This window comes from Lindgomyces ingoldianus, assembly GCF_010093535.1.
Source record: "Lindgomyces ingoldianus strain ATCC 200398 unplaced genomic scaffold BDR25scaffold_5, whole genome shotgun sequence".
Taxonomy (NCBI): Eukaryota; Fungi; Ascomycota; class Dothideomycetes; order Pleosporales; family Lindgomycetaceae; genus Lindgomyces; species Lindgomyces ingoldianus.
The window spans coordinates 381,092-405,852 of record NW_022985166.1 but is presented as its reverse complement, the minus strand read 5'-3'; the positions used below and the strand labels follow the sequence as shown (position 1 = coordinate 405,852).

The window sequence follows — 24,761 nt, the reverse complement described above, 5'->3', positions numbered from 1 at the left end:
AATATCCAAGCAATTTATCCAACATCAAATATAGACACTGTTAGAGAAAGCAAGGCCTTTTCACAATACACCTTACTCCAGTACCAGACCTTCCACTCCCCAAGGCCACTCCCTCAAATTCTCCCCCATAGCCTGACACTCAGCAGCCAACCCATCATGGTATTTTCAAACCTCATCCCGTCTCAACCACTAGCATCTGCTCTGCAGGATAATGGAAATCTGGAGTCCCACTCTGGTTTCTGGAGAGTACCGGGGTGAGGCTGAAGCATTTGTACTGGCTCGGTTCAGTCGCAGAACGAAAATCCACCAAGCTAGGCAAGTCCAAGGTAGATACAGTCTATACATACAAGTTAATGATGGAAGCGAAACAAAACTGCAAGGCAACTAGAGAAGGGCAATAGTAAATTAGGGATAGATCACACAGCCCTATATCTCCATGACTATACAACCATCCCAGTTCTTTTCGCAAGATCATTATCCGTATGAAGTGCAAAGTCATACTACAACGCCCAGCTCCGTACTAGTCTCTCTGAAGGAGAGCTATTGTTGACAGTCCATCCATTCATCAATTACATCCTAAAATCCACCCACACAGCAATCTCAACCCCGAAACATCACCACAGCGCAGCATCCTTATCAAACCTAACAAGCTCCTTTCCGCCATCCTCGACATCTTTCCGTGCCTTCATGCGCATATAAAAAATTGGACAATCTCTACTCGAACAAATAACTTCGCAATGGATACTCCCCTGGCATCTCTGACATTGAGTCCACAGTCTAGCGAATCGAATTTCCAACTCGCTAACCTTCGAAAGCGTCTTCTGGTAAAGCTCTCCGATACGCGGACGACAATTTTCGCAAACAGCACCGTCTTTCTCGGCGGCGCTGACGAGCGGTTTCTTGCACCCCATACAGGTTTGCGTTTTCTTAGCAAATTTCATGAGTCCGCCCATAGTAGGTGCAGCGACCGAAATTGAGCGTGTATGCGCCCCCGTGAGCAGTTGGCCGGCTTTCTTTTCACCGAGAATAGGCTCGAAGATACGACCTAGGGGTTTGGCGAGCTGGTTTTCGAGGTAGTATTTTGTGTCAATGGGAATGTTGTTCTCCAAAACGAAGATGGGATCCTCGGACTTTTCGTAGTTCTTTGAGCCGCCTGCGCCCTTTACGATTACATAGGCGACACGGTCCCCAAGTGCAGGGGCAGAGCCCGCATCACGCTTCCTCATACGTTCGGCAAGTTCGACGTGGGCTTGCTTTGCTGTGTAGGAGTCTTTGGCGTCCTTCTCTGAGGACTTTGTCAGAGCCTTTGTGATCACGAGATTGGACATGTCGATTTTGTTCTGAAGAAGGTCGGAGATGGTTTCCTTGACAAATCTAGATGGATTTAGCATGTGATATCTGAGCTGGTGCATGAAGGACTCACTCCTGTGCTCCATTGACGTCTCTGTCGATGAGCAGCATGCGAAGGGAGGTTTCAATGACAGTCTGGACAAGTCGGCAGTTGTCACGGCGAACGGTCTCGATGCCCTTCGTGTCCATTTTATCCCATTTGTTGGGATTGGTCCAGTATAGACCAGCATAGCGTTTTTTGTTGATGAGAAGGTACGGAAAGTAAACCTTCTCGAACTCAAGCTTAATGGGCTTGATAAACTTCGAGGAGACGAATTCGGCAGCTTCTTGTCCGAGCTCCATGGCTTTTGTAAGCTCGGTGGTCCCGAATTTTACCATCACTGAATCAGTATCACCGTAGATGACTTCAGCATCATGACTGTAGCCATTGATGACGGTATACTTGTGCTCTACTTCGTGCTTTGTCTTCTCAATCATCTGGCGACCGTAACTGGTGGTACTACTGGCGATAGCGAGACAGGGCAGTTTTCCAACCGTGGCTCCGGTGAGACCGTAAACGGAGTTAGCGCTGATTTTCAATGCCAACTGACGACCGTTCAGCACGGCCTTTTTGAAGGGATCCGTTTCAACCGCCAACTCCCTTTTAGCTCTCTTACGAGCACTCAACAACTCCTCCAGAATCTGCGAAAGAAGCCCTTTGCGTACTTTTGCCGTGCAGAAGAAATCACCGTTTGGGGTGACAATGTAATCCTCGTCTTTCTTCAGATTAAACTTCTCAATTAACTGTTTATTGAGCAGTGTGGTGTAGCAAAGGTTGTGCGCTTGCATAATACTCGGATACAGAGAAGCGAAATCGAGGGTGGCAACTGGAACATCGTAGTATCCACGTCTTGGTTCGATAACGGTGGCCCCTTCATACTGATCTTCTGAAGCTTGACTGCTAAGATCGGGAATGACGAGTGATTGTTCAAGAGCTTTGCGGAAAAGTTGGCTGATGAACTTCACTTGCTGACCACGGGCGAGGAGGTAGTTGAACGGAACTCCTGTGACTCTAGCCATCTCTGTGTAATTGACCAAGCACATAAGCTTATCGAGGAGTCGTTGGGGTAGATATGCATCCTTGAGACAGTAAACAGCCAACCGCCGTCGCGAATTTGCATCGCCGTTGTACAGCTCCGTGATCATACTGTGGTGGACGTCTTCTTTCTGTTCTTTCAGGAAATGAGCGCACACAGCGTTCAGGGTGTAGCTTCGAAGTTGATAATCTCGTTGAACAAGCTGTAGAAGGTCGAGCTGAAGACGGCCGTTGGTATTAGTCGCCCGGGTGTCTCGATTACCCATCTGCTTGCTGGAAAAGTTCGTCTTTGTTGATTTTGACGGTTCGGTCTTCAGGCGCGACCAATAAGGAAATTTTGGCAACTTCAGATATTCAGCACGTTCAAGAAGATACGGGAAGTCGAAGTTAGATATGTTATAGCCAATGATAACATCCGGGTCCACTTCTTCAAGGAAGTCTCGCCATTTCATAAGCATTTGCTGCTCTTTCTCGAAGGAAAATATCTGCGTCGCAACAATCGAGCTGCATGTATCCAGGCAAAAGACGTTTCGGACGAAGGGCTTGTCTTCTCCGGCTCTCGTGACGACGTTGGCGATTTGGATGACGGGATCCACCTTCGCTTCTGGGAAGATGCCTTTTCGACCAGCGCATTCTATGTCGAAGGAGAGGATGCGGAGGGGTGCCATCTTGGCCCATTCACCTTCAGCGGGATGGGATATGAGATCTCCAAAGTGGACTGACGCTTCGATCTGGCAGTTCGAGTGCCGGTCCCGAGGGTGAATCATCTTGTACTTTCCAGCAGGCACTTCGACCCAGGACATGCCAGAGATCTTGCAACGTCAGCTGTGCAGCAGAGGTGTGGCGGAAATACCTACCTTGGTGTCGATCATGAACCTCAGGACATATTGAATGTTGTCAAAGGTCAGAATTCCGTCTTCCTGGCATTTCCAGAGCTGTTTGTAGTTGGCGAATCCGTCCTGCACCGTCTTCCGCACCCGGTTGATGTTTCTCGGGTCGGTGACAGTGATCTTCAAGTACGGGCTCTTCTGGTTTCCTTGGAAGCCAAATATGTTCTCCTTCATTGTCATCTGGACCGACTGCACTGCAGCCCCGTACTGGGCGAACTGTTTGGCCACCTCACCCTCGAGGTAAATGCGGAAAGGATCACAGTCTTCCTTCTGAAATCCAACGGGGGCGGCGATGTAGAAGTAGTGCTGGAAGTTGGTGACGTGGAGGAGAACCGAGTGGCCCGTCTCCGTCACGCCAAAGAGCTTGATTGTGGTCCTCCCGCCGTGCAGATAACCCTCCTCAGCTTCGATCTGCTGGAAGCGCAGGTTGTCCCTCATGTCATCGAAGTCATGCAAGTCTGGCCGGGTCCATTGCTGGTCTCGCTCGGTGCTGTTCTGCTTGAGATTCTCGATGTCCTGTGTCATCTTCTCCAACACCTCTTCCTCGAACCGGCTCTTCGGCTGACTCGAGTTGAAGGAGCCATTGACGGATTTAATCGGCGTGCGTCCATTCTTGTAGAGGGATTGGTCTAGCTTGAGCTTCTTCGCGGAGCGGGGCGAGGGCTGGACATTGGCCCGGGTGTTGGTGCTTTCGGCGAGCACCCGCTTCATGGGTGTCTTGTGCACTGCGCCCGGCATCGTGAGTAGCAATTGTCCGAGCAGAAAGTATCGCAAAGAATCGGAGTGCGGTGGTGGTGTGATGAGGAAGGGAAGGGGTGGATGAGTGTTGGAACATCCACTGCCAAGCCAAGCTTCGTTGATGTCTGAACACGAAAAGTCGCGCCTGCGCGTTTGGGGCCGTGCTTACCCGTCACGCACGTGATTCTAGCCCGACCGTTCTACCGATATTATCACTGTCACACTAAGCATTAGCATGTCTCGACAACAAGTCAGAAACATGATCATTTATCCATAAGTCATTGCCTAAGGAATTCAATCTTCACATCCAAGCTTAAACCAGCCGTTACCCTCACGCTGTCCCCTCAGCTCTCACCTTCACTCTAAGCTCAGGTGCACCTCTCAAACTCAGACTTCCGCACTCTAGCTGCCCCCAAATATCCGGCAAGAAGTCCACTCTGGGCGCCTCTCCTCCAACATTCCAGACCCTAACCAGCACCACTACATCCCTCGGCCGCTCGCTACTCGCCGCCATATATTTCCTTGCCCTTTCAAATTCCTCGTTACTGAACACGAAATCGCTTGCCAGACCTCCAGTTGTTGTTTTCACCTCGATGTGGAAATTCGGTGGTTCTAAGAGCCACTCCTGAGCAGGGGAGAAGTTCTGCACTAGGTAGAGGTACTGCGTTAGGAGAGTGGAAGCGAGGCAAGTCGACGTATGTGGGATGGTGAAGGACGCGGTGAGCTCGTTGGGGGAGGTGTAGGCTGGGTGCCCACTGTGGATACGGTGGATGCTAGTCCAGTGTTTCGTGGGTTCATACCATTCGCGCGTAATCTCGCCTCTCGAATTACGGCTGCACAGAATCTGCTTAAGGGCATTGGAGACCTGGAAGGCTTGGTAAGCATATGTGGCTTCATGGTGGTCCTTGTGCCAAAACTTACAATGACTTCCCCTGCTGAAGCATGTTGCCTGTCGCGCGTGAACATCGTGTAGTCCGGCGACCTCCTCCGAAAGGGACCACGATTTCCAAATCCGAATACCCGCACGTTGTCGAGGTCAGGGAAGTTAAAGTCTTCAGAACCCGCTCGGTTTTGTCCTGAAAGGCTACGACCTATTGGAATTGGATCGCCTGCAGCGAACACACGGATTCGGTTTCGCAATTCATCTAGGAACAGTAAGCTCCTTCTAAACGAGCGTCTCGACGTCTACATACCTGGAAGATGGGCAAAGGGATTAAATCTACCTCGACCCCCACTGCTCTGATTGCTTCGCCTGTGTCTGCCTTCTCTGGGCTCATTCTCCGCATCCTCAAGGTCGTGGTCTGATAGGAGGGGTGGAATGCTGTTCGTGTCCAGAATCTCATTGATCTCACCGACCTGTCCCTCGTTGAGAATAAGCAGGAGAAGCGATTTACTATTGTTCCTGGAATCAGGGTCATTAGAGATGCCGCAAAAATCAGCAATTAATTCTGCAAATTCCCATCTGCAGCGAGCAGTGCCGAAGGAACTCTCTGAGAAGTATATTTTCAGGCCGTCGTCGTTAGCCGTCAGTGCCACTCGTCCATCTTGAGGTTCGCCAACTGTCTCGGCCCCGTTGAGCCAGATGGACCAATGTTGGACAACTTTCGGTGCCGTGAATACTTCTACTTCTCGGAGTTGTTGGAAAATTCGTCTGCGATTGAGTGTAGTGTCCGGAACGAGCCTGTTAAGCTATTAGCCATGGCTTTCGACCACTCCACTCTATTCAGCGATAAAAGGGGATGCTCAAAGTTCCATGACACACAAATTTACAAAGCTGGTCTGAATGAACGGGATTTCAACATACCGTAAGATGCAGTCAGCTTTGGCTCTGAGCGAGTCGGTCCATTCCCGGAAAGGGAGAATTCTGCCTTCAGTTCGAGCCGTTCCAGTCACGCAATTGCCTAGCTTTCTTGACTCTAGATGAAGCAGCTTGATGAGGCGCTTCAACTTCGACACCTCGCTTGCTGGAAAAGCGAGTAGAGGAACTTTCCCCCGGAAGCTCGACTCTAGGTGTGGTCGATCCGGGATGTACCATTGCGACCCAGCATTAGGCGACACTAATCGAAAGGCAGAACTGGCCACCATATAGCCGTCCTGTACAGGCAGCACAGCACGTGGTGTCAACCTTCCAAGCTCATACTCTGGCGTTTCGTCTTTTATCATTTTTTCGAGCTCAGAGAATAACTCAGTAATGTAGGGAAGTTGGTCCGACGCCCGTATTTCGGATATCTCGTTCACTAAATGTTCAATCTCAGCATCCTTGAGTCCCAGGGTATTGCAGAAGAGTTGAACTAGCTGGGGATAGACCTCAGCAAGGGCGGGAAACTTTCGGAGGCATTTGGGTCCTTTCCAGACAACTTTGGTAGAAACTGTCCAATTGTGCAAGCCATCAGCCTGGGGAACGCACACCAAAGCTTGGTCGCGAAATGTGGTTCTAACATTATGTTAGCATGATTCTAGGGACATATGTGAGATCGAAACCTAGCTACATATTCGTAATGAGGGGATGTGATTACTTGTTCGACGCCAAGTAACTTTAAAGCAAAGGTGATAGAGCATACCTGACCTGGAGTTCATCATCTGCTGCCCGTGCTTGTACTTGCGTCAATATATCAGTGATTCTTGCAGCTGAGATTCTTCTCGATTTTGCATTCTGCAAGACTCGGAGGTAAAATTGTAAATCATCCGCTGTTCCAACACCGAACGGTCGCAGAGTTGTCTGCCAGATGGGGTCGTCAGGATTGCTAATATCCAAAAACGGCACTACACCATGATAGCGGTTGACAAGGTTGCTCAATGGCAAGAAAGTGTCTTTCAGAGGGTGTAGATTTCCGTTAATGTCTTGTACTTCGACAGCCGCCAATTGGTCCCGAAGGCGGCCACGATTTCGGTTCGCTCGGCTATCCTCGCTCTCCGTTTCATCATTTTCTAGCCATTCGCAATAGAGTCGCCAGTTATTCCGGATCAAGGATAGCCAAGTCGTAGCAGGGCTTCCTCGAACGATCTGGTTAAAGTCATCGTGTAAAGAAAACTGAGACGGCTCGTTTCCAGTCAACAGCGCAAGGCGCGGTGCATAGGCTACCTGAAGATTGTAAAGTAAATATCGGTGCCATTGTTGTTGATCTTCAACAGCCTCTGGATGCAGAAAGCTGTGGTGAAGAAATTTGAAGGAACGACAACCAGTAACTCGTTCGTGGAAGAACCTTGCAGGGTATTCGACAACCGCCCTCTCCTCTTCTGTGACTTGCCGAATAGAGATGTCCGCATACAACTTCCCAGCGCGAATGCATTCCCCATCTTCAGCTACTAGACAAATATTTCTGAGCTTGTCGGATCTGTAGTTGACGGAATATAGGAAGAGAGCCTGGGACAATAATTCCCTTGCAGAGGGCAGAAAAAATACCTGGTCCTGTATTTCGATAATTGCGTCACACACCTTGTAAATACTCAGCTGAGTAACGCCGAGAAGTTTGAAAAGATGCGCCCGATTGTCATCATCTTCGGCCCCTGGATCTATGACTCGGAATTGAAGCCCGTCCGGGATAGCTAAACCTTGCTGATCTCCGGAGAAATATAGCTTGCCGCTACTTCCCGAAACCCACTGTCCGTCTCGGAGGGGGATGAGCCTCATCCCATGTATGTCTTTTTGAATCAATGTGCTGTAGAAATTGGCTGCAAGCACCTGAGCGAGTCTGGAGTGCCAGGCACTCGACCTGTTGCGGAAATCAGACGCAGAGTCTCTCACGTAGCGCCCGAGCTCCTGTGAAAAACTAGCGAGGTCCATTACGACCACGCCCAAGGGTCGTAGTTTGTCTAAATCCTTTGCGTCGTATTGCGAAGCTAGGAAGGTCGCTTGGTTATCACACCTCAGCATGAGTGGAAAGCTCCCCTCGCCAGGATCCTGCTGATAGGCATCAGGTACATATGTCAGATTCTCCGGTCGCTCGAAGGTAGTAGCGTGACTCTTGAGTAGTGGCTCTACAGAGAGCTTCTGCATCAGTTCCACTGCGTACCCTCTGAAAAATCCTGTCTCCTGAATACGAGTAGGCAGATATCGGAACCAGGTATGTGGCATTGGACCATGTGCAAGGTCGCTTGCTGCTTTGACTAGTGCCGTGAGAGACGCATCACGCAGAGCCTTATTCCAATCTGAATGGCCTGCAATGTCTTCTCGGCCGGCGTTAAGAATGAGATCAGCATGGATAAGGAACTATTCTGGTCAGTTGGCACTTTGGTAAGCAGGGGCCATACTTACTTCAAAGCCGTAATCTCTGATTGGAAGAAAGGCATACACTTGCTGAGGTTCAATTTTTGGTGTCCAACTAGTATCATTCACATGAATGGGGAACGCCAGGATGACCTGGGATTGAGTAGCGTTCGCGCGTTTCGCGTCTGCCGGTAAGCATGTTGCAATATGATCCATAACTGCATAAACAGATGTCTCATAATTCACGTTTAGGGCAACGGTTCGCCAGTTTGACATCCAAAGGGGAGCCCCAGAGTCCTCTCGTTGAAGAATCCGTTCGTTTCCCTCCCCGGGGTTCGCAAACCGTACGGTAAGGTTTCGCAATTTGTGAAGGAAAAGGAGGATTCTTGGATCGAGATTTTGGAGCTCGCTACGTAAGGCGGACTTGTCGTACTCGGGAGAATACTCTAAGACAAATGTCGTGTACCCTTGCTTTCTTTCGATCGGCAGTGATGCCCACTTTGGGGCAATCATTCCCAGCGTTTCATGCCTATCAAACATGAACTGGTATGAATTCGAAGCGATGTAAACTCTGTCTGCTACTTTGAAGACAGACTTGAATCCAATACCCTTTTCGCCAACCGTGTTGGTAGAATTACTCCGAGCCTTGGTACTGTTGCCGATGCTACAGATAGCGTCCACATTATTTTCAGTGAACCCAGTCTCATTGCAATCTACTCGTAAATAGTTGCGATGGTAGGTGATCTCAAGGGCTGGGGCAACTCCACGACTGTATGAGTTGTCGTCTGCATTTTGGATGAATTCCAAGAGAAAATGAGTGGAATCATGATTGATCTCTTTAGAGATTCTAGGCTAGACCATTAGTACAATCTTGGTTCCGGGTTTAGTTTACGACTTACACTTCAAGGGCCCTGGCAAGATTGTTTTCATTCCAGCCTTGTAAGGTGCCGGTAGACAGGCCCATACGCCGCCTGATCTCCGCGATATGGGCCCTAGCTGCTGCCTCATGGTCCGTCGTCGTTGTTGCCATATTTATTAGAGATACGGTTCAAGATCGAGGGATCTCAGCCTTGTTTGTAGGTGGAAGAGAGGTAGTAGCGGTGTAGGAGGTGACCCACTACTTATCAGCTCATTTCTCAGCCTCCTTCAAGTATCTCCAAGTGCGTCCAGGGCAGACACGTACCATGGCCAGCCCAGAAGACTATCGAATAATAGTGAAGGCTGAGACTTGAGGGCGTCAAGGCCGAAACTTCGCTTCATGTGGGACGCAATTGGCTAGTCGAGAGGGCTGAGCAGGGAGACTCGAGGCGTCGGAAAATGCCGCGCTACAGCCTTACGAAAAGCCATCTCTTGAAGCAGAGCCGCTCGTAACCCTACTTCAATGTTGATATGAAGCAGCATGCGATTTCTCTAAAACTTGGGAGGCTGCAGAGGGATGAAAGAATAATGGGAAGACAACTGAAAGCTACAATGGAGATGGGAAAGCTCGAACTCCCATGTTCCACCAAAGGCCAACTTACTAATAGAGCACATAGCCACCTGTTGTGTGAAATAGGAGAACTTGGTGGCCGTCAGTTTTATAGAAAGGGAGGGCAGGGCATCGGCATCAATCATATTAGTTAAGGGCGGCGTTCAAGGCTTCTCTCTTAACGAGGGCGGCTTGTTATTTCGTCGCTGTTGCATACGATGATGCAAGAGTGCAAAATATATGAGCGTCCCAGGATGCATGGATTAGTGTTGAGAAGAATGGGAGGACGTCGTGGGGGATGAATGGCCCGAGGCCTATGCTCGATGAGGCAGGTGGGATGGTGAGCATGGTGGGAAGGGGGGTGGGGCGTCACCACCACCAAAGCTATCCACAATCGCTAGGAAACTTGATATCGCCTTCAAATATCGGGTGCCCATCTCAGTGCCGCCCAGGTGCTTTCTACGCGTGCACCGAACTCAGAAAGGGGGTTTCATCGCCCACAATGCCCGTCATCGACGTGCATACCCATATATACCCCCCGACCTACGTCGACTTGCTCCGATCTCGCACGACCGTCCCCTATGTGCGCACCTTCCCCGACGTGCCTGATTCTTCACGTCTCATCATTCTCCCGGGCGAAGATGACCCTTCGGCGCTGTCTACGTCGAGAGGCCGGCCAATTGGCCCCGAATATTTCGACATTGCGCAGAAGATTGCCTTCATGGACGCGCACAAGATAGACGTATCCGTCATATCTTTAGCGAATCCCTGGCTTGATTTCCTGCCAGCCAACGAGGCAGGTGACACCGCGAGAAAGATCAATGATGACGTGGATGGACTGTGCGCAAGGTATCCAGGACGGCTCTACGCGTTTGGAACACTGCCACTCTCTGCGCCTGTGGAAACGGTAGTCAAAGAGATCGAGAGGCTAGCGGGATTGAAACATATACGTGGAGTCATTATGGGTACGTCTGGGTTAGGCAACGGTTTAGATGATCCAGCTTTAGACCCCATTTATGCAGCACTCGAGAAGCACGAGCAGCTCATCTTTCTGCATCCGCACTACGGACTACCGTCTTCAGTATACGGTCCGAGAGCAAATGAATACGGCCATGTGCTCCCCCTTGCATTGGGGTTTCCATTGGAGACAACAATTGCCGTAACAAGAATGCTCCTTAGCCAGGTGTGGGATCGTTTCACGAAGTTAAATGTCTTGCTCGCTCATTCTGGGGGCACCTTACCTTTCCTTGCTGGGAGAATAGAAAGCTGCATCAATCACGATGGCCACCTAAAGAAAGCGGGGAATACAGAAGGGAGGAGGGATATTTGGGATATTCTCAAAACAAACATTTACCTAGACGCGGTCATCTACTCCAATGTTGGACTGAAAGCAGCAATAGATGCGTCAGGGGCGGACAGGTTGCTCTTTGGTGAGTATTTTCTCTCATCCAGATGTTTCCCATTCTAATTGAGTTTAGGCACAGATCACCCCTTCTTTCCGCCGCTGGAGGAACACGTCGGAGAATGGCATAGCGTGAGTGCGAACTACAGCGCTATCTCATCTGCCTTCAAGGGTAATGAGGAACCGGCAAAGGATGTTCTGGGTAACAATGCTATCAGGATACTGAAACTACACCCTTAGCAGCACCCATTCAACTATTAAATACCAAATTTGAAAGCCACTCCAGGCAATGAATTTCCTTGGTCCCTCGTATCCAATATTTCGAATACCCAGAGGCTTTCGGTGACCAAGATTCGGTACTGATCTTCAAGTAAAGTATCCCCGGTCTCGAAGAACTCTGTGCAGTGCTTGACCCACTATCAAACATGCTCGAATCTTCAGGCTTCCTCCTATGCTATTTGATAACCTCGTTAAACTCTTATAAGAATGCCAGCAACAATGACGCCCATTTAACCCTCTCCTAGTCACAGTTTATCATTTCCGGGTCGAGCTAGTTCGCACGTCACTCCACTTCCTACAACCCCGATTCTCAATCTACCTATAGAGCTCTTTGTCATGATCTGAGAATTCTTACCCTTCACATATAGGCCGGCGTTGTGCCGACGTGCCACCATCCTTACGAAACCTATGGCGCTTCCATGTTATCATGATTCCATCAACAAACATCTACCGCCCGTCTCCAAATATCGCGCCTCCTCCGATTTCTCCGAAAATAGCTCCCAACCGCCCTCTCCGGCTTTGTTACCGCTGCCTCAAATTACACCATTCTCGCAAGCTAGCTATTTCTCCATGTGGAAGAAGTCCCTCAAGTACAGCCTATTCCAACAATTTCGTCACGCACATGTTTAATTTACCTGCAGCATCAGGGCTTCCGTACTGAAGTTCGTACTCTGCTTCCGCTCTGTGAGATATCCAAGTATGGCTTAGATGCGCACAAGGCCTTCACCTTCCAGCGGTACACTTGCGCCTCTCCGCCCGCTCTCCACCTTCTCTACACTTCGACCTCGCAGGGTGTTACACTAAAATCGTGAGGTATCCGGATCTTCCAACTACACTGACGAAGCCATACTCTCAAGTAACATTCAGTTTACCTACGTAACTGAAGAAAAACTTGCCCCTGACTTCGAAAGCTTTTACGAGATCGATGTTCTCATTCGATGAAACTATACCCAACACACCCACTCCGAGGCCCGATATCTTTAAACCCAAAGTATTTCCAGCAGAGATATGGTGTTACACACTGTCTGTGCACTCATTAGTGTCCATATCGACTAGCTTCGCTGAGAGAATGGAACGAGAATGAGGGACTCAAGATAGAAAACTTAGAGTGGTTAGAAGCGGAACATGTGGAACAATTTTATTACCGAAGGGTACGTCTACATGAAGAGTGCGAACCAAAATGGAATCTGGTTAGACCCGAACTTCACATTCACCGCTTGCAAAATGGGAATCGAATTGAAGATCCCACTAGAAGCTCTTTTCTCGATAGATCGGCACCTAAGGCTCTAGAAGTGCTCGGGTGGGTGAGCGAAGGTGAAATAGGCACATGATAGGAGAAAAAGGCTGGGCGTTTTCTAGAAGACGACAGTCAACGTGGTTTATTTTTCCAGATTCAACGCATCCACCTGCTACCTGTGGCCACTTGCACTACCCTGGTAAAGACCTGCATCCTTCCCCGGTCTCGAAAGATGGCTCTAAAAGACTGCAGGAACAATTCTTGCCTCGTGACATTACTTTGGGAAACAGCGCGGCGACCCGAGAAAGCACTGGAAAGCTTCCAAGAGCTTCCGCTTTGTTGTGATCAGATGAAGGAACTCCGCCTGGACGTCCTTCATTGATGGAATGGATATGCGGTTTATTATTGGGAGTGCTAGTAGAAAGTCAGCCATCCCCACCATAGATGGAAATTCTCGCAGCATGAATGAAACCCTTCTCAGTTAAGACAGGAGATTTTAGGAGACACCGAACTCACCTCTGGATATTGGACTTCGACAATGCGGAAGAGCTAGGCTTCCCGAACTGGACTTTAGGCAGAACGAAGGTGTTCACCGTCGTGGCCTTGAACGATGATACCTTCCTGAATCCGCCTGCGGAAAGTGATAAGCTAAATATTTGAAAGCGGCAATACACTAAACCAGATACTCGGCTCCTAGGAACAAGGCGTTAGATCTCTTACTAGAATCAAGGTAAACCTCAAGAGGATATACGTTTCTATCCTATAGTTATTACAAATTATCACTACCATGTTCTCGCAGTTTTAAGAGTTAAGTTCTCCCGAGCGAAAGTCCTCAGAATTCCAACCACTCTTGCACTAGCTGTCTTGGCAGTGACATGCTAGTCTTCCAGGTCTTCGCCAATGATATCCAATCTGTGACTTACCGAAATGCTCCCACTTTAGGCGACGAAAGGAACCCAGAGCACGCGTCGTGAAAATGAGACATCGCATTAAAACTCTCAGCCAGAGTCTGACGCGTTGGCCTAGCAAGCATAGCATATTTTGGACACGTCAATTCCTCCCAACGGTGTCTTTTCTGCAGTCTTTACAAAGTTCCAGATTCATCATGGGGGATCTGAACAACACCAGTGCCATGCGACATACTGTCCAGTTTGGCCCAGATCCAGCTTATTCGTACCGTTCTTTTGCCATCACTGAGCTAGAAGACGACGCTAAGATCCGACGACTGTACCGGCCATTCCTCTCCGACCCAGCAGTGGCCCAAAATGACTGGGTATCGAAGTTAGAGCTCAGCACTGCGCTTAAAATGGTAGAACAGCATCTGTCGGATTCTAGTAATGACAGGTTAAAAGTTCTCGTCCTTTATGGCAGTTTAAGGAGGCGGTTAGTTTTCATCGATTTAAAGTAACATTGCCCATTATTCTTATCTCACAATTCTTACAGATCGTACTCCCGACTACTAGCATACGAAGCTTCCCGCATCTTGTTCCGTCTAGGATGCGACGTTCGAGTTTTCAATCCGGAGGGCCTGCCTGTGAAAGACGATGTACAGCACGATCATCCGAAGGTACAGGAACTACGCGAACTCAGCAAATGGAGTGATGGACATGTATGGGTGTGCCCAGAGCAGCACGGAAACCTGGTAATTGAATCGAATTAATATGTCCAATTACGCTCGCCCACTCAGCCTAACTCCTCATAGACCGCGGTATTCAAAAACCAGATTGACTGGGTCCCCCTCAGCACCGGCTCTGTTCGACCGACCCAAGGCCGCACTCTGGCGATTGCACAAGTGTCTGGAGGTTCTCAGTCTTTCAATACGGTTAACAGCCTCCGGGTCCTAGGTCGCTGGATGCGCATGTTCACGATTCCGAACCAGAGTTCGATACCGAAAGCGTATACCCAGTTCACGGCTGACCATGAGGAAGAAGGCGGCAGCAGACTTATGCCGAGCGACAATCGGAATCGTTTGGTGGACTGCATGGAGGAATTTGTCAAGTATAGCATCGTTATGAGGCCGCATTTCCATCTGTTTGGGGATAGATTTAGCGAGCGGATTGAAAGGACTGCGAAGGAAGAGAAGAAACAAAAGGAAGTGGATTCACTAGCTCTGATGGCAACGGAGAATGTTGAAAGCAATGGAACCGTAGTCGAGATACGGGCACCCGGGGCCGATTCTGTTAGTGATGGTGGAAAACTGGGCGTTGTAGCGGCGTAGATTATCCGTACTTTCTCTGGTCCCTCTTGAGATTTTCAGGGATCAGCGGTATTAGATCATAGATCGCCTCATTTCTACGTCGATGACTTTAATACACCAATCTCAGTCGGCTACTCAGAGAGCAAGCAGACGACATCATTAGCTAGGAATAACAAAAAGCTGATGTTGAGTAGGAGTTAGCTGAGCGATAAGAACTGCAGCGACAAACGAGACAAATTTAGTACTATGTTGGGGCTCGTAGACTAGGCGGTCTAGCTCAAGATGAGAGACAGCGAAAAATACAAGAATGAATATGACGATAGCTATGACAGGGATTACAAAAACCTCTATGGTAGGACTCTAGTTTGCGTCACATATTACAGGAAGTATCAGGTATCTTCCTTAACGGATTGAATCTTCCTAGATACAGTTTTAAGCCGATACCCACTCGAATGACCCGCCATTCTATGTAGACAATTAACATCTCCCCGCTGGCTTATTGACCCAGTTGAAGTGACGTTGAAGCTGTGGCTAACCCTTCTACCACACTTTGCTACCATGTTGAACCATAAACTCTGTATATTGCAGCCCAGCTCTTACCCGCCCCCTAACACCTTCCGCCAACACTAACCTCTATTTGCGCTGATTTCCCTAATCTTCAATATGATCTGCAAACCAAGCCCCACCACGGACTTCCACAACCCTTGGAAGACCTAACATAAAATGAGCACGGGGGCTCGGGAGAACCAGATCACTTTAGACACACCGGTGGATTTAAATAATATATAAAGTGTCGGAATCATCAGATATAGGGCTTAGGCGGGATGTTGACGGCGCCGCCCTCAAATAAAAAGGTGCATTCGTGAGTTGTTGGCCTGCAAATATTTGAGAGTATTTGTTATACACTTCAGAGCCGGCGCGTCTCAGACACGCGAAAACAAAGCCTTTTCTTAGTTTCATGTCGTGATTGAAAAACTGCAGGCGCTCTTCTCCAGTCATGAAAGGAGGGCTCAGGTTTCTTGACGCTGGGAAGGGCGTACCAAAGAGTTTCATTCTGAAGAGGCCATGATCGGCGCCACGGCCATTGTCAGTTCTGGACCCAAACATGCTTAAATACCAAGTATAGAAAATAGTAATACCTGAGGGTAGGAAAAGTGTCTATAGTATGTACTGGTTTCGGTGTGTCACTGCTTCATGCCGATTGGCTGGATCAGGCCTTGGCGGTTCCGATCAGATGCGCAAGCTTTGCGGAATAACGGAAACATACACTGCCATCCACTTAACCAGAGTTGCGTTAGGCCATCTGACTACATCTTAGAAAGTGCTATTTGAGGATCACGGTATCACTTCTTGCAGAGGTGATCTCATCTTGTACGGGAGCAATCTCCGCGAGGTCATCTAGATTGCAGAACCTGATCCCTATGCCGAGAAAAGTAGGTTGATAGGCTGCTTTCAGCAAAACATTGTTCACGTGCTAACACCCGGGCCCGTTTCTAGAAGAGTGCTGTCCCTCATGCCACAAGGGTTCGGGAGAATCAGCGACGCTCACGCGCGCGTCGAAAAGAACTGATCGAAGATCTCCAAAAGCGGTTACGCGAATATGAGAAAAGGGAGATTCAAGCAACCATGCTTGTTCAACTGGCTGCGAGGAAGGTCGCGTGGGAAAATACTCAGCTTCGAGGCTTGCTTGCCACAAAAGGCGTTTTCGGTGAAGATATAGAGCAATTCCTTCATGGCAAAGAACCGCCGGAACTAGCATCTAACCACACTGTCTTCCGAGATACGTTACAAGGCGGTTTAAATTTTTCAGCACATGAACGCCAAAATATCTCCCCTTTAAACAATGATAGTCCGATAAGCCGTATTCCCCATCTGAACGAGGGGATGGATAATAGCACCGAGCCACATGACTCCAATGCGAACCTGGACATTGAAAATGATAGTACCGCAACCAACCCGTCTCTCGATCTACACCACTCTCAAATACGCCCTTGGATATCTCCAGTCTACGATTTCAGGCCGACTCAATCCTTAGAACCAAGGTTTCATATATCATCATGCCCAAACCACCCACCCCTTCCTTCAGAGAGCAACTGTGGCTGGGATTTTCCTGAAATCTCATCCCGAGCTGAAAGCGAACAACACGGCTTGCTACCCCCAGTTTCAGGCTGCTCCTGTCCGGTTGCCGCAACCCAAACTTTCTCAGGCCAAGAAAACCTGATGTTAGAGATGTCTTGCGAAACTGCGGCCATCATTATCGCTGGCATGCGAGGACACGGGGACGAGGAACAGGCACGGTTGGAGCTTGGTTGTTCTAGAGGCAGGCAATGCAACGTCAAGAATATAAAGGTTTTGCAGGTTATGGAGAGGGAGTAAACCTATGTGCATCCTCACCACCAACTTTGTTGCATTTAGCTCGATCTTTGCTTGAGTTCCATCAGCTTTCTCCTCGTCAGCATCAGTTTTCTATTCTTCCCATCCGACAATAAATCTCCCTGGTTATTTTTCCTTAATCGTCACCGGCTGAACTGCACTCCCATATCCAAATACCACGACCCCTTCGGCGCGCTCTCCGGTGGCGTAAAACTCTTGATCAAACCCTCATTCCCCAATACCTCTCCCGTCGCACTCGTCAGCCTCACCCCAATCGGCAACTTGATCGGCCCAACATCTTTTGGAAACTGCCACGCACCATATCTCTCCTGAGGCCGACTGCTCAAGAAATCTGGCTGCTGCACTAGCGTCATCCAACTCGCCATCCCGTCCCCCCGAATCTCGATGTTAGTGATGGATCCGGTGCCTGCGGCGTTCATGGCTGAGAGCTGCATGTAATACGGCCCAGCGCCATCGTGTACCCATACGTATGCGTTTCCGGGCTTAGGGCAGGAGACACGCCGGTATCGGGTTGGAATCACACCAGAGGTTTGGGAACCGTTGCCTTGGAGGCGGCCCATGGCTATGTCGGAGAGGTCAAGGTGGATCGAGTCTTTGGGGAGGGGGCAGCCGTATTTGAAATCGATTTCGCCGCAGTGGTCACCGCCTGAGCCGCCTAGTAGAAAAAAGAAGTTAAGAGGGCTAGGCAGGTAAGAAGAGAGGAAAGTGGGACTCACAGCACCATTTCGGATTCGGCCAGCAAGGGCAGCTATCTGTGATTTCTAGGACGATGGAATCAGTGTATCCGGCTTCACCTGGGACATAATCTGTGCCATCGGGCTTGGTATGAATGAGTTCGAAGCACTCGCCGCAAGAGAGATAATTATCTCTCTCTCCAGGCAACGAACCCCAAAACTATAGGTAAACCGTAAGCAGCACATAAACTTACACCCGAATCCTATAAGACCTAGCTTCGTTCCACTTACCTGAGTGTAATAATCTCCATTCGGCGCCGCAAAGTTTCCCCGCAGTCTAACACCAGCAGGATCCTGGCACAGTGCCGGATACGCCGTACAAAACGCATCGCAAGCTCCCCTTAGCATGTCATCGACCCAAGGTTCTTTAGCTCCGCCTCGGGTGCACATTCCATAGAGCCCATAGCCACAGGCTCCGGCGCTCGTGATACCGTAGTGTGTTGAACGCTTTCCATTGTCAGCCAATCTGGTCACTAGCTATCTAGTGCAAAGTTCGAAGCTCTTGATCAGAGAAATAGATTAGGAAATAGCTTACGCTATAATGCCAACTCTCATTACTCCCCAAGCTATGCACCTCCGGCCACATCGTCCCACTCTTACACATTTCTGACGGCGGCGTCGTACATTTCCCCGAACACCCATTTCCACAGCCTTCAGATCGCATGTCGTTTGAGCAGTATGCTGGACAGCAGACATTATCTACCAAGGCAACACCGCTGCATCCGCCGCCACCGGAGGGATATGCTGCTTGGGTGTGGGTCTTTGTCGCTGCGAGGTTTAGACTGATCGTGGTTTTATAGGGTGTTGAGATGGTGACCAAGGCTGGGGGTGTGGATGTGCTAGGTTGGGATTTGGCGCTCACGCTGGCACTCTGGGCCTCAGAGGACTGGGTGTTGCTATGTTAGGAAGAGGGATACTGAGGTAAGACAGGTGTGGGGGAACGTAAGGTACATTTGCGAGTAGACATTGGGAGTAATACTCGTTTTGCTTAACGCATATATAGCCGTTTACGCAACATGTTGAACCGGTGTATAAAGCGCCACCGCACTGTTTACTATGAGGGTGTGAGCAAAGCTTGGATGCTAGAGTTGAGATTGGGATAGTGTACTAAGCATCTCCGCATGCGTCTGCCCGAATAAACAGCTGATGCGACAGTTTGGAGAGTGCAAAGAAAACAAAGCATATGACTGAGCTTTGCATGTCGTAAAGTTGGCCAACACTATTTGGGAAGTTGAGAAAGAAGGTTAGCAATGCAATCCATCAAGTCGTGACGCAATACAACATCTAGGAAGATATGTGTATCTATATATTTAGTCGATGCAAATTTCTTAATCCTAGAGCCTGCATCGTGCGTTGCACCTCATGATCAAGGTGTGGCATTCGAGCGATGCAATATGGTTGCGGGCCGTACTCGACTTGACCTTTCCATCAAAAGCACTATGCCATGTCTTCTCCAGAATTCTGGGTTTAATCTAGTGATGTACTCACCCAATGGAAAACATCTTAACTTGGTAGATGGCTTGACACTTTTGGCACGGTCCGATATTCCCAGGCATCTCTTGGGGCTGATACATCCTGAACGTGAGCTCGGGTGACTGTGACACAAACCTTTGAGACTATGTGTTATGTGACAGGGTATAATAAATCGCGAAGTCAGATGTCGTGGGCCGAGTTCTCAAATTGATCAGGCCTACTACCCCGGTTTAGCCGTTTATTAAACCACGTGATCTTCTGGACTATGAATATATGGATTTCGTAAAGAACTTATTTGGATCAGATCCCCTATGAGAGTGATAGGGAGAACAAAAGAGAAGTGGTCATACCCACCCTCACAGGTCTTTCTCAACTCCCGTTCTATTTAAACCACTCTTTCCTAAATCCCAAAATCCACATCCTCCCCACGACAAACGGCGCTACTTCCGCAACCCACAACCACAACCCCCTTCTTAGCATCTCCAGTGCTTTCTTCTCATCCTCTTTAGTTCCTCTCCTATCGCTCACCAACCCCTCCTCCAGCTCTTCAACACTCCTTATACTGTCCCTCCTTCCCCCTCTCCATCCCCTTAGATAACTCCAACCAATCTGCGCCAAAAGCCCAAAAGCTAACAATGCCTCTCTCCCTAACAACGTGTAGTACACGATCCTCCTGCTCTTAATACTCGTTGAGTCAATTCTCGCGGCAAGGAAAAGCGGGATACTGAATGCGAGGGTTTGGGTGCCGAGGGCTTGGATCAATGAGAGCGATGTTACCGGATATGGAGGTTCGGATAGGTTTTTGAGTATCGTTGATGGAGCGAAGAAGAAAATGGAGCCCCCCATCACTTTGAGGACGGCTTCTGTAAGAAAGAGAGTGCGTAGGGGAGAGGCCATGATTAGATGCTACAGCGAGCTAAGCAAAAGACTAAAGCAGATGCTTCCGGTATTCACTAGCGGACTAATTAAATGAGGAAATAGGGAACCACGTTGATAAAAACAACCCGCGAGCTTGGATTTAAAGTAAAACGGCAATTAGTCAGCCACAGACACTAGTGAACTATGCTCAAATGGGACACAATTACGATTGGATCGTCCGTGGAATGGTCCGCGAAGTTCGGAAATCCAATTATTATTCGTTCATCCAAACAAGTACATGTAGGTCATCAGCGATCGTGGAAGCACCATCCTTATGAACGCAGCTGGACTAATCCCTACGCCAACCGATTACTCGTTACACCTCCCAGATCCCACTGCTACCCACTGAAAGAATTTACAAGAATCAAATACTCGCTCATCGGACGCCCCAGAACAATCCCATCTCGACTAAGAGGTAGGATTCTGTGTCACGCCTCGGCTTGAGTCGACCTAATCCGACGGGTTAATATGCGACTTCCTTAATTGAAGCGGCTGAGGTGTGCCCTGAGGTGTTGCAGTGCCAGATCCGGCCTGGGGGGTTCCAAGGCCGGAGAAGGGAGACACTGTACCGCTTGGAGGGACTGGGATTTTGATGTCCTCGGGACTACCCGGCACAATGCTCTCAGGGAGGCCCGGGATTTTGATTCGTTTGGCGACGTTGTTGTAGCTTGACGGTATGATCTGTGTAATGTTAACGCAATTGTCCTATATCGTAAAGAAAGAAGAGAGATCTTGATGGCAGGCCAATTGTTGGAGATTGTGTGCCTAGCAGGACTGTCGTGGAAAGAAAACGGAGAGATTGACCTCGATTATTTCATCACGGGGAAACTCGAGCTTTGGAATGTCGGCGGCATTGCAGGCCATGAGATAGCCGTACAACACGCGAAGGACAGATTCGTGGGCGATAATGAGAAGGTCATTTTCTTCGCGCTCAAGCTCCAGAATGATCGGCTCCATACGTACGGCCAGATCATGATACGACTAGTTTATGTATCAGTAAAGTTGCCTGTCGCACATGAGCAAGCGATGGTTATACCTCTGCTCGTGGGTATCTATGATGGTACGGATCTGCCTCATGCTTCATTACTTCCGCGGGAAACTCCGCACGTATCCTCTGTTCTGACATCTTCTCGCACACTCCCGGGTTCATTTGACTCATTTGTGAGCGCTGTCTTACACGGTAACCCATGGCTGCGAGGAAATCTGCTGTCTGGACAGTGCGCCTTCGTGTAGACGTCCAAATTGTGAGGGGTTTGAGGGCTGCACCCGGCGCACCTTGATCAATCAACTTCTGCTTCTCCTCCTCGCGATAATTGAGAAGTACTTCGCTCATTTTTTTGGCATAGTCGTGGCCTTCTGGAGATAGAGAGGCATCTGCCTTGTAAGAGTCTTCTTCGCGGGTAGTTCCAGCTCTGGCGAAGTAAGTCTGTCGAGATTTGATGTGTAAATTGAGTAGATAGAAGACAATTCGCTGTGACAGGTAACCGAACGCACAATTGTTCACAACCACTCGTTCGCCGGCGTTGATCATCTTGATCCAGTGCAGGTCTTGCTCCTCCATAGTTTCGAAGTGAGGTATTCTGGCGTTAATTCGGGCAAGGTAGTCCGCAACAGCATCCTCGTCGGACCACCCCTGATAGTCGGGAGAGGAGATTTTGACTCTTCGTACATTCTCCTGGATAATGCGCTCGTCGGTGCAGTGGGATTCGATAAAGACAGTCTGGATTCCGTTCTTGGCGAACTCCTTCGCAAGAGACTTCCGTCCAGCGGAAATGGCATTTACGGCATCGTAAATAGCGACCTGTCCCTTCTCGTGCTCTAAGAAGTGATAGATATCTTCGCGGCATTTCTTCAAGATCTTGTTGCGCAGCAACACAGACTGGGGAGATGCATTCAAGAAGAAATAGTCGTCTGGGACGTCCTTTCCTGGCCCAAGGGTCGCTCTTCGGTAGTCGCCAAGGTGGAAGACATGAGTTTTGACACCCAACCAACGCAGGTAACGAGCTACGGCGACAGACGTGTGAGTCTTCCCTCGCGCTGGCAAGCCAACCGTGGCAATTACAATTCGCCCGGAGTGGAATAGTCGACCAGACTCGGTGCTATACAATTGGGCAGGGGCCATCTCTTCCTTTTCGGGTAAGTCATGGATGGCATCGACAAAGGTACTCGACCTCCGCCGGAAGCGGGGCGAGTTGGCATAGATCTCTGCAGTCCTAATAGGAGTGAGCATTATGACTACCTAGGGGCGTCGTTTGGGGCTGCTCGTTGGTGATTGATGCTTATGCACATTTAGCACTACGTACAATAAAGTATCCATTTTGATCCTCGGAGGTGCAACAGGGGTGTGGTGAGTATCGCAGGAAGAAAAATAAGCAGGAGACAGTGGAAGAGGGGAAGATTAGCGAGATAGTAGACAGAGGACAGCAAACAAACGGGGTTCAGAGAAGATGTTGAGGCTGCGTTCAACAATTCAAGCCAAACCACAGGAGAACCAAGTTGTCGGGTGCGATAGAGAGATTCCCGAGTTCCGAATGAGGCAAACCAGGGTTCGATTGAGGTGTGGGCGGCGCACCGTTTGCGGCAACAAACCAAAGTTGAGCGGTGTCGCGTGAAGTGTGCAGGCTGGGCGAGAAGGTCTTTTGCGCCTCGAAGGAGAAAAAGCAAGACTCTTCGGCGGTATTATCGAGTGAGGCCTGGGATACTGCGGAGCCACTGCCGGCCCGAAGACTTGGCATTGTTTATGTCATCATTTCTCTTGGCATTCGTCTGCGAAAAGTTTCGTGAATCGCGAAGCACAGCCGAAGCCATCTCGACATCGGCCAGCCCTCTCCGCCCGAGCTGTTCCACCGTCCATCCCGTCTCGACACTCGCAGCTTCTTCCGCGAATTTTAGGGCTTTCTGTTTTTCATTTCCCCTTGCTCTACACCATGGAGCCCGACATGAAAGAGCAAGCTCCTCTCGACCTGTTCTCTCAGAATCCCATTATGGCGAGATTACGGGAGGCCTATACCACATTCTCGGAGAGGAGAGAGGCATTGGGGCTGTCGAATCCGGGTACGGTGGAGAACATTGCGAAGGAGGTGCAGCGGGATGTTTTCCTGAACAACCTGAGCTTTTCTGGCCTGCGCGCCGACCTCACCAAAGCTTTCAGCGTCGCTCCTCTCTTCCAGGTCTCCCATGCGTTGGCCATGGGCTCGCAGAGCCAGCCGCCATACACGTATGCTGCCCTCTATGGGTCCCCAAAAGTCAGTCTCCCTGCTCGCTACACCCCTCGTGACTAAACTCTTTAGGTCTTTCTCCAAGCAAACGTCGACAATGAGCTCTCTTTCTCGGGTCGCTTCAACTACCGCTGGACGCCCTCATTCGTCACCAAGACATCGGTGCAGCTAGCCTCCATGGGCTCCATGGTGTCGCTCGAGAACGACTACACAGGCTCAGACTTTTCGGCGTCTCTAAAAGCCATCAATCCGTCGATTCTTGACGGAGGCATTACCGGCATGGTCATGGCCAGTTATCTTCAGTCTGTGACGCCGAAGCTGTCGCTTGGACTGGAGGCTCTGTGGAATCGTGTGGCGATGACGCACTCCCCGGAGCTAGTTGTGTCGTACGCAGCCAGATACAAGGGTACGGACTGGATTGCTAGTGGACAGTTGCTCGCGCAGGGTGGTATCGAGGCGTCCTACTGGAGGCGGTTGTCCGAGAAGGTGGAGACGGGCATCAATCTCAACCTGGCGTTTGCGGCTATGGGTCCTGGAGGACCAATGGCTGGCATCAAGAAGGAGGGCACGGTGACAATTGGCGCCAAATACGACTTCCGAGCTTCGTCGTTTAGAGCGCAGATTGACAACAATGGCAAAGTTGCCTGTTTGCTTGAGAAGAGAGTTGCGCCACCTATCCAAGTTACATTCGCCGGGGAGATCGACCACAAGCAGGTATGCTATGCTCCACTTCCGGGCGGCACTATATAAAGCTAACAAGTAACTTTCAGAACCAAGCAAAACTCGGGCTTGCAGTCTCAATAGACGCCGCGGATCCCGAAGTAATGGAACAGCAGGAGAGGGTTGGAGCTGATGCACCTCCGATCCCCTTCTAAATTACCCCGCTAATCGCACCATCATCTAGTGTATTCGACGATAATACATCATAAATCTTCTCTTCGCTGTATTACCACCTTGTTGGAGCGAGCATTCCGTCTCGCTTCTCAAAAGCGCCGGCTTTCCTGTTCTCCATGCCACCATGCACCGGCGGTTGGTTAGGGCACTGCACGAATAGACATGCTTATGTTTCGTGTTCCTTCTGACAGAATTTTTGGACGCTTACTCACGGCGCGACATGTGTTGAATGTAATGGGCCACGGCTTTTGGTAGATCTGAGGGATGGGTCGGTTGGGAGCTTGTCG

General features: G+C 49.6%; 11 protein-coding genes across 11 annotated transcripts; 5 read left to right on the top strand and 6 right to left on the bottom strand.

Annotated features, from left to right (window-relative positions):
* Positions 1 to 426: 426 nt before the first annotated feature.
* Positions 427 to 4,143, bottom strand: BDR25DRAFT_331719 (uncharacterized protein). The gene is made up of 3 exons (XM_033692668.1): positions 3,283 to 4,143; positions 1,424 to 3,237; positions 427 to 1,374 (listed from the first exon to the last, which is right to left on the bottom strand). Exons 1-3 carry the CDS (start codon positions 4,051 to 4,053, stop codon positions 615 to 617), a joined length of 3,345 nt encoding a protein of 1,114 aa, XP_033551950.1. The 5' UTR covers positions 4,054 to 4,143; the 3' UTR covers positions 427 to 614.
* A 177-nt stretch (positions 4,144 to 4,320) lies between these two features.
* Positions 4,321 to 9,252, bottom strand: BDR25DRAFT_99983 (uncharacterized protein). Its single transcript, XM_033699366.1, has 7 exons — positions 9,160 to 9,252; positions 8,309 to 9,107; positions 6,615 to 8,263; positions 5,858 to 6,487; positions 5,247 to 5,734; positions 4,975 to 5,198; positions 4,321 to 4,918 (listed from the first exon to the last, which is right to left on the bottom strand). The coding sequence occupies exons 1-7, from the start codon at positions 9,222 to 9,224 to the stop codon at positions 4,385 to 4,387; spliced, it is 4,389 nt and encodes a 1,462-aa protein (XP_033551949.1). The 5' UTR covers positions 9,225 to 9,252; the 3' UTR covers positions 4,321 to 4,384.
* An 881-nt stretch (positions 9,253 to 10,133) lies between these two features.
* Positions 10,134 to 11,370, top strand: BDR25DRAFT_279045 (uracil-5-carboxylate decarboxylase; the record flags this gene model as incomplete). Its single annotated transcript, XM_033687727.1, has 2 exons — positions 10,134 to 11,158; positions 11,207 to 11,370. Exons 1-2 carry the CDS (start codon positions 10,231 to 10,233, stop codon positions 11,368 to 11,370), a joined length of 1,092 nt encoding a protein of 363 aa, XP_033551948.1. The 5' UTR covers positions 10,134 to 10,230.
* A 49-nt stretch (positions 11,371 to 11,419) lies between these two features.
* Positions 11,420 to 13,028, top strand: BDR25DRAFT_350517 (uncharacterized protein; the record flags this gene model as incomplete). The annotated part of the gene is made up of 9 exons (XM_033694710.1): positions 11,420 to 11,472; positions 11,507 to 11,599; positions 11,655 to 11,683; positions 11,756 to 12,022; positions 12,073 to 12,217; positions 12,254 to 12,265; positions 12,331 to 12,400; positions 12,450 to 12,713; positions 12,744 to 13,028. 9 exons carry the CDS (start codon positions 11,420 to 11,422, stop codon positions 13,026 to 13,028), a joined length of 1,218 nt encoding a protein of 405 aa, XP_033551947.1.
* Positions 13,029 to 13,751: 723 nt separating this feature from the next.
* BDR25DRAFT_322464 (arsenate resistance ArsH) lies at positions 13,752 to 14,864 on the top strand (the record flags this gene model as incomplete). Its single annotated transcript, XM_033692037.1, has 4 exons — positions 13,752 to 14,029; positions 14,090 to 14,288; positions 14,349 to 14,741; positions 14,772 to 14,864. The coding sequence occupies 4 exons, from the start codon at positions 13,752 to 13,754 to the stop codon at positions 14,862 to 14,864; spliced, it is 963 nt and encodes a 320-aa protein (XP_033551946.1).
* A 368-nt stretch (positions 14,865 to 15,232) lies between these two features.
* On the bottom strand, positions 15,233 to 15,950 carry BDR25DRAFT_350515 (uncharacterized protein; the record flags this gene model as incomplete). Its single annotated transcript, XM_033694709.1, has 5 exons — positions 15,233 to 15,290; positions 15,348 to 15,438; positions 15,475 to 15,511; positions 15,537 to 15,597; positions 15,676 to 15,950. 5 exons carry the CDS (start codon positions 15,948 to 15,950, stop codon positions 15,233 to 15,235), a joined length of 522 nt encoding a protein of 173 aa, XP_033551945.1.
* A 172-nt stretch (positions 15,951 to 16,122) lies between these two features.
* On the top strand, positions 16,123 to 17,219 carry BDR25DRAFT_279040 (uncharacterized protein; the record flags this gene model as incomplete). The annotated part of the gene is made up of 3 exons (XM_033687726.1): positions 16,123 to 16,276; positions 16,341 to 16,785; positions 16,972 to 17,219. Exons 1-3 carry the CDS (start codon positions 16,265 to 16,267, stop codon positions 17,217 to 17,219), a joined length of 705 nt encoding a protein of 234 aa, XP_033551944.1. The 5' UTR covers positions 16,123 to 16,264.
* A 62-nt stretch (positions 17,220 to 17,281) lies between these two features.
* BDR25DRAFT_331717 (putative swollenin) lies at positions 17,282 to 19,545 on the bottom strand (the record flags this gene model as incomplete). The annotated part of the gene is made up of 6 exons (XM_033692667.1): positions 17,282 to 17,892; positions 17,954 to 18,131; positions 18,203 to 18,418; positions 18,507 to 18,834; positions 18,900 to 19,025; positions 19,460 to 19,545. The coding sequence occupies 6 exons, from the start codon at positions 19,543 to 19,545 to the stop codon at positions 17,360 to 17,362; spliced, it is 1,467 nt and encodes a 488-aa protein (XP_033551943.1). The 3' UTR covers positions 17,282 to 17,359.
* A 280-nt stretch (positions 19,546 to 19,825) lies between these two features.
* On the bottom strand, positions 19,826 to 20,341 carry BDR25DRAFT_310557 (uncharacterized protein; the record flags this gene model as incomplete). The annotated part of the gene is made up of 1 exon (XM_033691159.1): positions 19,826 to 20,341. One exon carries the CDS (start codon positions 20,339 to 20,341, stop codon positions 19,826 to 19,828), a length of 516 nt encoding a protein of 171 aa, XP_033551942.1.
* A 248-nt stretch (positions 20,342 to 20,589) lies between these two features.
* On the bottom strand, positions 20,590 to 22,997 carry BDR25DRAFT_279035 (6-phosphofructo-2-kinase/fructose-2,6-bisphosphatase-like protein). The gene is made up of 4 exons (XM_033687725.1): positions 22,666 to 22,997; positions 21,399 to 22,575; positions 21,167 to 21,343; positions 20,590 to 21,043 (listed from the first exon to the last, which is right to left on the bottom strand). The coding sequence occupies exons 1-4, from the start codon at positions 22,677 to 22,679 to the stop codon at positions 20,813 to 20,815; spliced, it is 1,599 nt and encodes a 532-aa protein (XP_033551941.1). The 5' UTR covers positions 22,680 to 22,997; the 3' UTR covers positions 20,590 to 20,812.
* Positions 22,998 to 23,346: 349 nt separating this feature from the next.
* BDR25DRAFT_322461 (uncharacterized protein) lies at positions 23,347 to 24,455 on the top strand (the record flags this gene model as incomplete). The annotated part of the gene is made up of 3 exons (XM_033692036.1): positions 23,347 to 23,607; positions 23,653 to 24,294; positions 24,351 to 24,455. 3 exons carry the CDS (start codon positions 23,347 to 23,349, stop codon positions 24,453 to 24,455), a joined length of 1,008 nt encoding a protein of 335 aa, XP_033551940.1.
* Between the last annotated feature and the right edge of the window lie 306 nt (positions 24,456 to 24,761).

Bases quoted from the DNA above. Each gene is read 5' to 3' on its own strand.
- BDR25DRAFT_331719 (XM_033692668.1), bottom strand. From the start codon at position 4,053: ATGCCGGGCGCAGTGCACAAGACACCCATGAAGCGGGTGCTCGCCGAA. The intron at 3,238-3,282 runs GTAGGTATTTCC...TGACGTTGCAAG, and splicing joins GGTTCATGATCGACACCAAG to ATCTCTGGCATGTCCTGGGT. The intron at 1,375-1,423 runs GTGAGTCCTTCA...AAATCCATCTAG, and splicing joins GACGTCAATGGAGCACAGGA to ATTTGTCAAGGAAACCATCT.
- BDR25DRAFT_99983 (XM_033699366.1), bottom strand. From the start codon at position 9,224: ATGGGCCTGTCTACCGGCACCTTACAAGGCTGGAATGAAAACAATCTT. The intron at 9,108-9,159 runs GTAAGTCGTAAA...GGTCTAGCCTAG, and splicing joins CTTGCCAGGGCCCTTGAAGT to AATCTCTAAAGAGATCAATC. The intron at 8,264-8,308 runs GTAAGTATGGCC...TGACCAGAATAG, and splicing joins TCAGAGATTACGGCTTTGAA to TTCCTTATCCATGCTGATCT.
- BDR25DRAFT_279035 (XM_033687725.1), bottom strand. The intron at 21,344-21,398 runs GTATAACCATCG...TACATAAACTAG, and splicing joins ATAGATACCCACGAGCAGAG to TCGTATCATGATCTGGCCGT. The intron at 21,044-21,166 runs GTCAATCTCTCC...AACATTACACAG, and splicing joins CCCGTGATGAAATAATCGAG to ATCATACCGTCAAGCTACAA.